The following is a 14830-nucleotide window of genomic DNA, read 5'->3' as shown; positions in this document are numbered from 1 at the left end:
CCGACGAGCTAGAACAACCCGAAACCCAAGTAAATGCCGAAAATGCTGGAAATATACTACCGGAGCTCTCTGGATCTGGATGGAAGTTGTGGATTGCGGATGGGCATCGGATGAAGCTCAATAACGCCGGCGGACCACCTCCAAGCGTCACTGATGGGAATCGGAGCTCAGATTTGGAGGACCACCTCCAAATCTGAGGTGAAACAGAGAACTGCCGCAAGTAGAAAACGCGCCAGAAAGAACACTCGCCGGCGCTCCAGATGATCGGGATGAGCTGCTAAGAAGTCCGCCACCAAGGTAAAAACTCGGGAGGATGATCGGAGAAGGAATCGAGGCCGAAATCCGGAAGAATCGCCGCGGGACGAAGCTGCTGTGCTGTGGAGGATCGACGAAGGAAGATGGGTACTGTAGCTTCTGTTTTGAATCAGATCTGGATCTGAACGGACGGCTGGGATTGATTTGGAGCTAAATCAACGGTGAAAGTTTGCCCAAAATCCGATCTGAGGGTACTGATCTTGCTCTAGGGTCTGGATCTACCCTCCCGTAGGTCGGATCGATCAGATCATCACTGGATGGCCCAGATCTGCCCAGTCTTCAATGAACGGCCCAGATTGTTTCGGCTGGATCAATGGCTAGATGAACTCAGATCTGGATCAAAACTTCTGGATCTTCATCAATGGCTCATATCTGCTCCCCATTAGGTTGGATCGGCCAGATCTTCAACGGATGGTCCAGATCTCTCCTATTCTTGATGAATGACCCAAATCGACCCAAAGCTTGATCTTGTCTTTTGAACTCCGATTCGAGCCCAATTCCGGTCCAAATAGATCCAAATCTAAGATCCTTTGATGCCTACAAAATAAGAATCAAATATTAGCATCAAATAACACCAAAAATAATATAATTTGCAATTAAGTCCAAAATCTATGCAATGCACAAAAATGTAATGTAACCATGATTTAAACTATGAAACCAACATCAAAACCATGCATAAATGAATCAAAATAATGCAGTAAAATCATGGTTATCACCGACCAGGAAGGTCGTTGGGCGTGAGAGCCATACTCACTTATAACTCACACTGGGGCGAGAGTCTGGGACAGCCGACCGGGAAGGTCGTTGGGCGTGAGAGCCGTGCTCACTTATAACTCGCACTGGGGCGAGAGTCTGGGATAACTGACTGGTGAGAGCCGTGCTCACTTATAACTCACATTGGGACGAGAGTCTGGGACAGCCAACAGGGAAGGTCGTTGGGCGTGAGAGCCAAGGGAAGATCGTTGGGCGTGAGAGCCGTGCTCACTTATAACTCACACTGGGGCGAGAGTCTGGGACAATCGACCTGGAAGGTGGTTTGGCGTGAGAGCCATGCCCACTTATAACTCGCACTGGGGCGAGAGTTTGGGACAACCGACCGGGAAGGTCGTTGGGCGTGAGAGCCGTGCTCACTTATAACTCGCACTGGGGTGAGAGTCTGAAACAACCGACCGGAAATGTCGTTGGGTGTGAGAGCCGTCCTCACTTATAACTCGCACTGGGACGAGAGTTTGGGATAACCGACCGGGAAGATCATTGGGCGTGAGAGTCGTGCTCACTTATAACTCGCACTGGGGCGAGAGTCTGGGACAGCCGATCAGGAAGGTCGTTGGGCGTGAGGGCTATGCTCACTTATAACTCGCACTGGGGCGAGAGTCTGGGACAACCGACCGGGAAGGTCGTTGGGCGTGAGAGTCGTGCTCACTTATAACTCACACTGGGGCAAGAGTCTGGGACAGCCGACCGGGAAGGTCGTTGGGCATGAGAGTCGTGCTCACTTATAACTCGCACTGGGGCGAGAGTCTCGGACAACCGACCGGGAAGGTCGTTGGGCGTGAGAGCCGTGCTCACTTATAACTCGCATTGGGGCGAGAGTCTGGGACAACCGACCGGGAAGGTCTTTGGGCGTGAGAGTCGTGCTCACTTATAACTCGCATTGGGGCGAGAGTCTGGGACAACCGACCGGGAAGGTCGTTGGGCGTGAGAGCCGTGCTCACTTATAACTCACATTGGGCGAGAGTTTGGGACAGCCGACCGCGAAGGTCGTTGGGCGTGAGAGCTGTGCTCACTTATAACGCGCACTGGGGTGAGAGTCTGGGACAGCCGACTAGGAAGGTCGTTGGGCGTGTGAGCCGTGCTCACTTATAACTCACACTAGGGTGATAGTCTGGAACCGACCGGAAAGGTCGTTGGGCGTGAGAGCCATGCTCACTTATAACTTGCACTGGGGCGAGAGTCTGGGACAGCCGACCAGGAAGGTCGTTGGGCGTGAGAGCCATGCTCACTTATAACTCGCACTGGGGCGAGAGTGTGGGATAGCCGACCGGGAATGTCATTGGGCATGAGAGTCGTGCTCACTTATAACTCGCATTGGGCCAGAGTCTAAGACAACCGATCGGGAAGGTCGTTGGGCGTGAGAGCCATGCTTAATTATAACTCGCACTGGGGCGAGAGTCTGGCACAGCCGACCAGGAAGGTCGTTGGGCGTGAGAGTCATGTTCACTTATAACTTGCACTGAGGCGAGAGTCTGGGACAACCGACCGAGAAGGTCATTGGGCGTGAGAGTCGTTCTCACTTATAACTCGCATTGGGGCGAGAGTCTGGGACAGCCGACCCGGAGGTCGTTGGGCGTGAGAGCTGTGCTCACTTATAACTCGCACTGGGGCGAGAGTCTGGGACAGCCGACCGGGAAGGTCGTTGGGCGTGAGAGCCGTGCTCACTTATAACACACTGGGGCGAGAGTCTGGGATAGCCGACCGGGAAGGTCGTTGGGCGTGAGAGCCGTGCTCACTTATAATTCGGACTGGGGCGAGAGTCTGGGACAACCGACCGGGAAGGTCGTTGGGCGTGAGAGTCGTGCTCACTTATAACTCGCACTGGGGCGAGAGTCTGGGACAGCCGACCAGGAAGGTCGTTGGACGTGAGAGTCATGCTCACTTATAACTCACACTAGGGCGAGAGTCTGAGACAATCGACCGGGAAGGTCGTTGGGCGTGAGCCGTGCTCACTTATAACTCGCACTGGGATGAGAGTCTGGGACAGCCGACTGGGAAGGTCGTTGGGCGTGAGAGCCGTGCTCACTTATAACTCGCACTGGGGCGAGAGTCTGAGACAACCAACCGGGAAGGTCGTTGGGCGTGAGAGCCGTGCTCACTTATAACTCACACTGGGGTGAGAGTCTGGGATAGCCGACCGGGAAGGTCGTTGGGCGTGAGAGCCGTGCTCACTTATAACTCGCATTGGGGCGAGAGTCTGGGACAACCGACAGGGAAGGTCGTTGGGCGTGAGAGCCCTGCTCACTTATAACTCGCACTGGGGTGAGAGTCTGAGACAACCAACTGGGAAGGTCGTTGGGCGTCAGAGCCGTGCTCACTTGTAACTCGCACTGGGGCGAGAGTCTGGGACAGCCGACCGCGAAGGTCGTTGGGCGTGAGAGCCGTGCTCACTTATAACTCGCACTGGGGCGAGAGTCTAGGACAACCGACCGGGAAGGTCGTTGGGCGTGAGTGCTGCGCTCACTTATAACTCACACTGGGACGAGGGTCTGGGACAACCGACCCGGAATTCTTAGGAAATCCCGGTCGTGGAAAGATGCTGCCGACCTGGGGGTGAGCTCGCGATCAGGGATTGCTTGAAGGGAACACTTGGACCCCGTTTGCAGTCAAGAAATATATTGTATCAGACGTAAGTGGCGATAGAAAATATTAAAATCTTGCTATGCCCTTGGGAAAATGATGTAATGTAGCCTTGCAACATTCAAATTTGTCTCCCGCCATTTACTTCGCTGCTTCCCGAGAAGATCACGTGGCAGACGCTTCCGTACGCCTACCTCCTTTCATGATTTCCTTATCACGTCTATCATTAATACGCCTCCTAGGGTGGTGACCCCTGTCCCACGTCTTTACTGCTTACGCCATATGACGCCGCCTGCTTAACTCTTTTTTGTACACGACTTCCTATAAGCCCATGCCCTTCTTTGATCGGACGGCGCTTGGGCGCTTTATCCAAAAAGATACTCGGCTCCTCTTTCGATATTTCCCAGGAAAACCTTCTTTATAAGCCCTAAAGGCAATCCACCGTCGTCGTCTCAGCACTTCGACTACCTACCCCTCTTTATTTTTCTGCTGTTTCCTTTTGCTGTAGCTATTCCTCTCCTCGACCATCAACGCCTGGTGCTCTTTCTCCTTTTGTCTGCTTTCCTACTTCGATCTTCTTCATTTTGATAATGGCAGACGGTAAGGCAGCCTTCTGGTATTCTTATTACATTTCTGACCTAGACAACTATGACCTGTCCATGATCTAGTTTAGCCTGGAACTTACCAAAGATTATGAACTTCGACTCCCTACATCCAACGAACATCCTTCATCTCCTCCCGAAGGCTTCATGACTGTTTTCAAGGACCAACTCCTAGGAGGCCTTCGTTTTATCCTCCATCCATTTATCTCTGCACTGAGTCAATACTTCGGTGTCTGCCCCTCTCAATTCGCTCCCAATTTCTTCAGGGCCGTATGTGGCACCATCATTCTGTGTCGTGTATACCAAATTCCCTTAACTACCCAGCTTTTTCATCATTTCTATACCTTCAAACGATCTGAACCAGGGGTATTCATGGTGCAAGCCAGACTCGGTTATAAATTCTTCTCTGAAATGCCTTCTTCCAAAAAAGGTGGGAAGTCCCACCTTTTCTTCATCAGATTACCTGACCCCCTGATCGGGCCCACCCAATGGCACTCTGATCTTCCTCCTAATCTTCCTGTGCATCAACATCAGCCCTCTTGCCACACCGCTTCAGAAAAACTCAATGGCGTGAGCGTTCGCTTGTCCATAATACTATTGGAAGGCTTCTTGCACTCTTTCGGGCTTAGCCCAGTTTATGCAGAGATAGGGGCTCCGCTAGGTAAGATCCTGCTTTCCTTCTTGCTACTCTTCGCTAACTGAGGTATTTCTCTTCCCTTTGTAGAGGCTGCTATGCTCCGGGCCTACTCTTCAGAGATAAATCAGCAGTCTCTCACAGTTTTGAAAACCCTGAGTGCGGAGCTTAAACAGAACATGGACGCTTCCTCACAGACCGTCTCTGACCCCCCTGCACCAGCCCGGGCTGAGATCTCCCCTTCCCTTCCTCTAGAGGCTGCTCCCCTAGAAGACCTCGACATACCAAAATAGGTCGAGGAAGAACGAGCCCCTTCTCCTCCCCCAGCTAAGCGACTGGTCTCCAACGCAAAAGGAAAATGGTCATTCCGGCGGTCCAGGCATCTCCCCCGCCTCCTTCTATCGGCCGACTTTCATTAGCAGCCTCCCACTCTTCCAAGGCTAAGGCTGATACTCCCGATCGGGAGACTACTCCCGATCGGGAGACTACTCTTCAAACAAAGGTTCCTGCCCTGTCGACAAGCATACAGGCCCCTACTATCGTTCGGGCCTTGCCTCCCGAGCAGATCCCCCCTCCCACAAGGGGCCAACCTGAGAGCTCTGCAACCCCATCTGCTTCATTTCCTGTGACTGTTGCGGCTTCTGCGTCCCAAACCAGGGAGAAAATCCCCAAGAAGCATGCCTTTACTGCTTCTTGGCGCCTACCCTCCTCCACCGGGCCCGATGCAGTAGCTATGGAAGATACTCCTCCTACCGTTGGCCTGGTTCAGCTGCATGGCGACTTAGCCACATCCTGGCGGTCAGCCAATCGACGATTTTGGAACAACTCGCCCATGGAGGGACTTGACCAAGGATCTCGCCAGATAATTTCTGTGAGTTTTCCTTTATCCGGTCTCCTCCGCTGAAACTACTTGTAACCCTTTCTTTTGCACCTTCTGCAGGCCTGTTCCGCCAGTTTGAGTGAGATCCAATATGCCACCAATTTGCAGCGGGAGCACGAAGTACTGAAGGCTCGCCTTTAAGAATTGGAGCTACCGCTTACACCCCGCGATCCGCTCAACCCAACACCCAGAGACCTGGCTGGATATCTTCGGTCCATCGGGGAGTCTGCTGAGACTGCCCGCAGCATCGCCCATTCAGCTTTTGACAAAATAAAGACCTTAGAGGCGACCCTGAAGACTAGCGAGTCTAAGTTGGCCTCTGAGGGGGAGCGTCGTCGTTCGATTGTGGCTGACCTGGATGAGAAAGATGCAAAGCTGACCACTCTATCCTCAAAATTGAAGAGCGTGCAAGAAACTTAGGAGGCTCTTCAAAAAGACTTGACGGATGTTCAAGCTCAACTAACTTCCAGCGCCGATCGGGAGAAAGCTATTCACCGTCAATGGGAGGCCAGCCAAGCCACGATTAAATCACTACAAACTGATCTTCTGAAGGCACAGGAGAACGCTTCCCAGGGTCAAAAAGATTTGGCTCTGATCCAAGCTGATGCGGAGAAGACCAAGGCAGAGCTAGTGGATTACCAGGCAGGTGAAGCCGGTCGTCTTAGAGCGTACAGGATATCCTACGTCACATCTCCTTTCTTCTTGAGGAAGATGGGAGGTTTGATGAACCTCATGTTATGTTATGGCGCGGCCGGTGGAGCTCGTCAACTGTTTGAACAGAGTCTTCTCCATTCTGCACCTTCAGAGGATTTCCTAAACGCTGCTCGCCTGATGCGTGAACTTCCTGCAGGGTCTTATCCCTCCTTCAAGGACGACGACGACCTCTTTCTTCTCCCAACATCCTAATTTGATGCCAACCCTTGATGTGAGAATGGAGCTGTAAAACATTTGTTAATATTGTTTACTTGTATTTTCAAACTTATTACTATCTAGGACTGCTTAACCCCTTCATGATATGACTGTCTGTTTTGGACCTTCCCTCGGCTCGTTAATCTCTCAACACTGTCTATGCGCCTTTCCAGACCGGTATGAACTATGGCTATATGGATGTGTACTTTGACCTTCTTGTTCAGGCCTTACCCGGTCACGGTCAGGGCTCAATTCCTTACCCTGACCTGATTTCATTCTCCTTTCCCTGCTTACCACCCTGGCTCAGCTAGCCATCCTGGTCTGCTTTCTCCACCGTCCTTCCTTAGTCCGGCATAAGGCAAAACCAGAGCGAGAAAGCGAGGGTTATAACTATCACGTCTTTTCCCGAAGTCTATCTCCTCGTACTTCGCACTGATGCTTTTCCAAATATACCCTTGGGCGCTGTTCTCTAAGATGATCCATCGGCCTTTTTTGCTCCCACCAATTTTTGTGGACCGATGGATGAGAACTGACTAAATTGCCCCTCCGCCCAACGAATATAAATACTCTCCCCTTGCTTCGACCTCCCGACTTTTCCCAGCTTTCTCTTTCTTTCATCCTGAATCAGTATCTGCACTTAAGCTTTTCTTCTTCCATCGATAGTTCCTTGCTTGACTTTTTCCCCATCAGCTTCCTTCCACATGGCATCTTCCTCTTATCTGTCTTCTCTTGCGGCAATGTATTTTCCTGGTTTGTCCACCTTCGATGAATTAGACCTGGATGATCTGCGCTATTACTACGGAATCGCTGCCAACACTCATGTAATCATCCTAACTGGAGTGCACCAGTTTTCTGCTCCTCCCTCCGGCTACTGCACCTTCTTCAAAGAGCAGTTCATCGCCGGACTTCGTCTCCCTCTTCACCCCTTCTTCTTTGATGTGTGCCGCTACTTCAAAATTTCCATGGGCCAACTAACGCCCAATTCTATTAGGCTCCTCTGCAGATTTGTAGTACTATGTGAAGTATGCGAGTTATCTTGGTTTGCCCACCTGTTCCACTGTTTCTTCGTCCTTCGTCGGCAAGAAGAAGGCTCATTCCGCTTCCAGCCACGCCTTCGAACTGCTTTTTTCTCGCCCCTCCCACCTTCTGAGGTGAACTGGAAGAGTAAATTCTTCTTCATTCGATTTCCCCATGAGGTGGAATGGCCCCTGCAATGGCAACCCCTGCTTCCCCCGACCACGCAACTAGGAGAGTTCCACCTCGAGACATCCTATATAGAGGCTTCATCTCGCTTGGCAGGATGACAATTGAACTTAACTCGATTACTATCTGAGGAATTGTTGTCCTATTTTAGACTGAGCCGCCTTACTTTTGAAACGCCCCACTCTTTAGGTAAGCTTCTTTTGTGACTTCCTGCATTTTGCTCTTATCTACTGGAATTGACCCCCTATTCTGGCTTATCCAGCTGATACTCTAACTCGTGTCTCAGAGGTCCAGCCCCTTCCTTTAAGTGATATGAAGATAATGCGACGAGGTCGAGTCATCTTATAGAGGAGGTCACTCCCTACTCGACTTCAACTCAGGTCGGGATGATTGCCTTCACAACCCCCGACGCAGTCCTCTTCCGAGGGCCTCATCTACTCCCCGACCTACCTCCTCTGCTCGTCCCATAGCCTCACCTACTTCCCGGCCTACCTCCTCTGCTCGTCCCAGGGCCTCACCTACTTCTCGGCCTGCCTTCTCTGCTCATCCCACAGCCTCATCTGCTTCTCGGCCTGCCTTCTCTGTTCCTCTCCGACCGGATATTCCTTCCTCGCCTACCTCTGACTCAGGTCGTGGTTGTGGTCGAAGATCAACTAATGTAACTTATGCCAGCCCTGCCTTCAGGGCAGCGTCTCAGGCGTCTCGTAGCGCTCGCTCTATGACTGACCGTGCGAGCCATGGCGCGTTCTCCTCTTCCCGGCGTCGGGCACGATCACCCTCTGAAGATTCTGATTCTGACGATCAACCCCTAGCCCACAGATCTCGCCACAGAACTACCAATCCAGGCCAGGTTTCCATCTCTTCCTCTGCCCAACATCCTTCGCCTCCTGTTGCAACCACCACTCCTATCCCGAGCTCGTCAAATGCTCCTCCTGATCCTCCCGAAGTTCCTAGCGGGCCTCCACTAGCTCAACCTTCAACCTCTCAACAACACAGGAGCACCGAAGCTGGCCCCTCACATCGTCTTTCACCCGCCACTTCACCACCGGGGCCTTCCCGTGCACCCCCTTCAGTTCCCTCTGGCTCAGCAGCTGGGCCCTCACAACCGCCACCACCTACTTATCATTATTGCCGTACCACCACCCCCTCCGAGGCTGGCTTAAGGTCAAGGCAAGATGTCCCCACCAGTTCTTTGACAATGAAAGACCATTTGGCTACTTTATGGGTGGAATGTATGAATCAGATGGAACTCTTGCCACCACTTGCCCAAATGGATAGATTTTCAGAGCTGTATACCAAGGTAAGCTTTAATTATTCCAACACTTATTATCTCTCCTACTCTTATTAAATGTTCCCTTATGTCCCAGGCCTGTACCGAGTCCCTGATATTAAATCAATCCTTCCACGCCACCTATCACCAAAATAAGATGCTGCAGGATAAGGTAGCAGAACTGGAGCTCCAGTTGACTGATCCCACGAAGGCTAGTTATGCCCTGAGAGCGGAGATAAAGGACATGACCATAAAGAACAACCGCTTGGAATTATCCCTGGCGCAGGCCAACCATGAGCTCAAAGGCCTTCAAGAAGAGAAGAGCCAAATTGCTACTGTGCACCAGCAACACTTAGATCAACAAGCTCTGGTGCATCAACGAGCCACAGACCAGTTAACGCAGGAACTACGTTCCAAAGAGGTCCTAGTACAAGAGAAAAACAAAAGATTAGAGTCCCAAGTAGCGTAACTAGCATCCCAAGCAGCAGAACTTCTGGTCGTCCGGGCTGAACTATCCCAGGCTCGTACTACTGCAGAGGGAGTATCCATAGCCTTGACGGTCTACAGAGAAGGGGAAAACAACTGTTGCAAGCAGAGCCGTGAATTGTACTTGCGCTCTCCAGAGTTTTGCGCTCAAGTGGGACAACGTTTTTCCACGGCTGTTATATATGGTGCGGCTGGGGCTCTGAGACAACTATACAAACAAGGTTACCTAAAATCTGCTCCTCCCGCTGAGTTTCTTGATCATAACCAGATCCTCAAAGAGATTCCGGATGATACTTTTGCTCCTTTTAAATGATTAGTACTGACTGCCTATGCATCACGTAACTTAATGATGTCATGTGGAACACTTTACTTGCTACATAACCACTTGCACTTTCATAACCACTTGCACTTTAAGTTTTAATTTGCTAAAATGTCTTATAGTCTGCTGAAAGAGATGCTAGGATATACAATTCCTGATCGGACATATCCTCTTACTACTATTCACCACCTGGTATGGCCGACACTCTACAACCTCACTTCTTCTACTTTATAAAATTCTCTAAACTCGGTAAGGCTGCAGGTAGTTAGCACTCCAAGGCTGGTCTAACTTCCTGCCCTGGTCATCTTGTAAATAGTAGGCTCCGGACGCCAATTTTTTGATGACCTTGTAGGGCCCTTCCCATTGTGGTGCTAGCTTGGCCACGTCTCCTACAGGTTTCACTTACTTCCAGACCAGGTCTCCTTCCCCAAAGAACCGAGGAATCACTTTTCTATTGTAATTCTGCCTCATTCTTTGTCGATAAGCCTCCAATCTGGCTGCTGTCCGTTCACGTATTTCGCTAATGAGATCCAGCTCTGCTAACCGCCATTCAGTATTTCCCTCATCATTCAATATCCTTCTAACAGACGGCACCCCAACTTCTATAGGTACCACTGCTTCGTTACCGTATACCAGATGAAAGGGTGTCAGGCCTGTGCTCTCCCTGGGCGTTGTACGGTAGGCCCATAGGATGCTCGGTAGTTCTTCCACCCAATTGCCCCCTACATGATCCAGCTTGACCTTGAGCCCTCTGACAATCTCTAGATTAACTACTTCAGTCTGTCCATTGCTTTAGGGATAAGCCACTGAAGTGAAGGCCTGAGTTATGCCGAACCCTTTGCACCATGCCTAGATTTTCTGGCCTTGAAATTGTCTGCCGTTGTCTGATACTAGCTTGTGGGGTATGCCGAACCTACATAGAATGTTCTTCCATAAAAATTGAATGACAACCCCTCTGTAATCCTGGCCAGGGCCTCTGCTTCCACCCACTTGGAGAAATAATCCACCGCTACCAGTAAGAACCGCTTCTGACCTGGGGCCATTGGATATGGTCCTACAATATTCATGCCCCACTGATCAAAGGGACACGAGACTATAGATGCTCTTAGTAGCGCAGTTGGTCGATGTGTCAGATTCTGATGTTTCTGGCAGGACAGGCAGGTGTTAACCAGCTTTTGAGCATCCCTCTGTAAAGTAGGCCAGAAATATCCGGCCAGGAGTACCCTGCGAGATAATGTCCGACCTCCCACATGACTATCACAACATCCCAGACATATTTCTCGTAAGGCCTGATTTGCCTCCTCCATACCCAAGCATTTGAGTAATGGTCTAGAGAAGGACCTCTTGTATAGTTGATCCCCTATCATGACATAGGCATGAGCTTGTTTCCTGACCAGCCGTGATTCCTCTGGGTCAGCTGGTAGGTACCTTGTTGCAGGTAGCTGATCATGGGTGCTCGCCAATCAATGGGTGCTTCCCTATTATTCTGTAGATCTATCTGAGCTATTGTTAGTTAGAGCTCTAGAGCCAATCATTTGATGATTGTTGTATGGACTCGTTGTATCATATTCTTATGTATATATAAAGGTATTTGTTTATGGTTATTATGCTTACTTGTATTGGTGCCAAATAACTAAGTATAATAACGTCCTTGAGTAGAAGGTTCTTACCTATATCAATCGATTTGTTGAATCGATAGTGAGATGATATAGGGAACGCTACTCTTAATCATTCCTAGTCAAGTATTAACATTCAGGGACAATGTTAATGTGACGAGACTAGCATGTAGATCAACTCGATGACTTGATCTCACAAGTCATGGATATGGAGATATCAAGTTGACACATGGGTATGCATTGAAGAATGTATACTGAATGACCCGTCATGAGAAAGTATCATGGATCGTTATATGAGTGTCATATACTTTCTCATGTGGCTATTAGTATGACTATTAGTTCTTGGACCTGAAGTCACCATGGTTCCCTACATAAGGAGTTACATACTTTGGTTTCGTCAAACATCACCCGTAACTGGGTAGACTATAAAGGCGATTACTGGGTATGTAACAAATTATGCGGAGGGATGTGAGTGATGTAGATGGGATCTATCCCTCCTATATGACGGGAGTGACATCATTATTCTTGATAGAGTGAGACCACTAAGTGCATGATCATGCCCAAATGAGTCAATATGAGATGTTGAGCTCATTTGATTGAGTGAGTCTACTTGGAGTTCAAGATTTAGATTGATTAGAGGATGACATGGTCTATGCCTCACATTGATCAATCTAGATGTCTAGGATAGAAGGACATTGTCACATATTGTGAAGAGTCATAATTAGTAGTCACAAGGTGATGTTGGATCTCAACATTCTTGTAACTTGGGTAGTAATGATGTGTTGCTAGATACCGCTCATTACTTATGCTTCTAAATGGGTTTAGGAGCATTGCCAACGTTACAAGAACCTATAGGGTCACACACAAAGGGCAATTAGATGGAGATTAGGTTCATTTGATGAATCAAGAGGATTAGGTTCATGTGATGAACCAAATTGGATTAAGAGTAATCCAAAGTAAACTAATTGAGTTGGACTCAATTTGGTTCATGTGTTAAATGAGTCTAATTTGGACTTAGACTCATTGAGCCAATTTAATTCAATGAATAGAGATTCATTAAATTAAAACTGACTTGAACCAATGATTAGATTTGATCAACCATGGGAGAGAAAAAGATCAAGTTTGACTTGACTTAAGTAGGAAGATAAAGAGTCAAGTTTTGACTTGACTTTGACTTGACCAATGCCACATCATCAAGGCTTCTTCATTTGGTCAAGTTTTACTTGACCAAATGCCACCTCATGGAGGAGATCAAGAGACTTGACTCTTGATATTCCATGGGAGTTTAGAAGCATAAAGTAGCCAGCCACTTTGGTGGGGGTTACTAGAGTGAATTGATTTTTCATTCAAGTCTTCTTCTTCCTCTCTACCTTTCTTCTCTCCCTCTCTTCCACCATTGCTGATCCTCTAAGGTTGTTAGCACATCTTTAGAGGTTTTCTCCATCGATTTGTTCGTGTGGATACACATAGAGGGTTGTACACTTGACAACCTTGAGATCCGACGAACCTTGGACGAGCGAGATTTGTGAAGGGCTTCGCATCAAGGGTAATCTCTTTTTCTTTGTTGATCTAGTGTAGATCTAGGTTAGAGAAACTCATACACGTAGAAAATTTTGTTTTATAACTTCGCACGGATCCTGTGGCATGGGATTCGGGGTTTCCGCAACACAAAAAATGATTTTTTGCGGCCCGAAAATCCCAACAGCTATAAGGAAGGTTTGCGCTATTGATCTGTCCAACACCCAGGTAGTTAGGCAACTGGCCATCTTTGCCAGCTCATCCGCTTTCTTGTTCTTTGCCCTGGGGATCTTAGTCACTGTAATTTCCGTAAATTCCTCCTTCATCTTCTCATATGCTTCTTGATATACTTGTAACTTATCACAATTTACCTCAAAGTTGCCAACCACTTGCTGGGTTTCTAACTGAGAATCTGAGTAAATGATGACCCGGGCAGCCCCTACATGTCGAGCTGCCTGCAACCCGGCCAGCAAAGCCTCATACTCTGCCTCGTTGTTAGTGGCCCTGAAATTAAGCCGAACAGCCAACTGCAATATGTCCCCTTGAGGAGATATCAAGAGAATCCCGACCCCACTTCCTTTATGAGTTGCTGACCCATCCACATAGATTTTCCAAGTTTCCTCAGAGTTAGTCTGATGAATCTCTGTTAAAAAATCTACCAAGGCCTGCGCTTTGATGGTTGTGCATGGCTGGTACTATATGTCATATTCTCCTAGCTCAGTTGCCCACTTGATAAGCTGGCCCGCTACTTCTTCATTAGTCAGAGCTCTTCCCATGGTACTATTAGTCAGGACCGTGATAGGGTGCACTAGGAAGTATGGTCTTAACCGTCGAGCCATAAGAACCAATCCATAAACCAACTTTTCCAGGGCCGTATATCGAGACTCGACCCCTTTTAATAGATGGCTGAAGAAATACATTGGCCGCTGTACATTATCCTGTTCTTTAACAAGCACAGCCCCTACGACCTCAGGGGTAGCAGACAAGTAAACCCACAGTGGTTCTCCAACGACCGACGTGAATAAGGACGGCAGAGCCTCCAAATACTTCTTCAGTTCCACGAAAGCTCGGGTACATTCCTTGTCCCACTGAAACTTGGAGGCCTTCCTGAGTACTTTGAAGAAAGGAGAAGCCCGGTCTGTAGATCTGGAAATGAACCTTGACAGGGCTGTTATTCTGCCTACCAACTTCTGTGTTTCCTTTAAATTCTGAGGAACTTGCATATTCCGTAGTGCCCGAACCTTTTTTGGATTGACTTCTATTCCTCGCTCGGTCACTAGATAACCCAAGAACTTTCCTCCTTTAGCTCCAAACAGGCATTTCAATGGGTTTAGCTTCAGTCCATATTGTCGGAGAGTCCCGCAGGTTTCCTCTACATCCATAATCAGATTCACTGCTAAAGGGGACTTAATGAGTATATCATCCACATACACCTCCACGTTGCGCCCGATCTGCTTCCGGAAGATCTTATCCATCATCCTCTGATATGTGGCACCTGCGTTCCTGAGACCAAATAGCATGACAGTATAGCAGAAAGTACCGTCAGTCGTAATGAAGCTAACCTTTTCTTGATCTTCCACCGCTAAGGGGATCTGATGATATCCCTGATACGCATCCAACATGCAGATCCTCTCACAACCGGCAGTTGAATCCACCATCTGGTCAATCCGAGGCAGGGGATAGCAATCCTTGGGACTAGCTCGATTTAGATCTCTGAAGTCTAT

At 48.9% G+C, this 14830-nt stretch overlaps 1 protein-coding gene across 1 annotated transcript; it reads right to left on the bottom strand.

The window, feature by feature from the left end:
* Positions 1–10374: 10374 nt before the first annotated feature.
* LOC122026830 lies at positions 10375–14488 on the bottom strand. Its single transcript, XM_042585536.1, has 4 exons — positions 14025–14488; positions 13478–13610; positions 10890–11159; positions 10375–10752 (listed from the first exon to the last, which is right to left on the bottom strand). The coding sequence occupies exons 1-4, from the start codon at positions 14486–14488 to the stop codon at positions 10375–10377; spliced, it is 1245 nt and encodes a 414-aa protein (XP_042441470.1).
* Positions 14489–14830: the final 342 nt, after the last annotated feature.

This window comes from Zingiber officinale, chromosome 10A (genome assembly GCF_018446385.1).
Source record: "Zingiber officinale cultivar Zhangliang chromosome 10A, Zo_v1.1, whole genome shotgun sequence".
In the NCBI taxonomy this organism is placed as follows: Eukaryota; Viridiplantae; Streptophyta; class Magnoliopsida; order Zingiberales; family Zingiberaceae; genus Zingiber; species Zingiber officinale.
The sequence above is the reverse complement of the archived record's forward strand: the minus strand, read 5'-3'. Positions and strand labels throughout refer to the sequence as shown.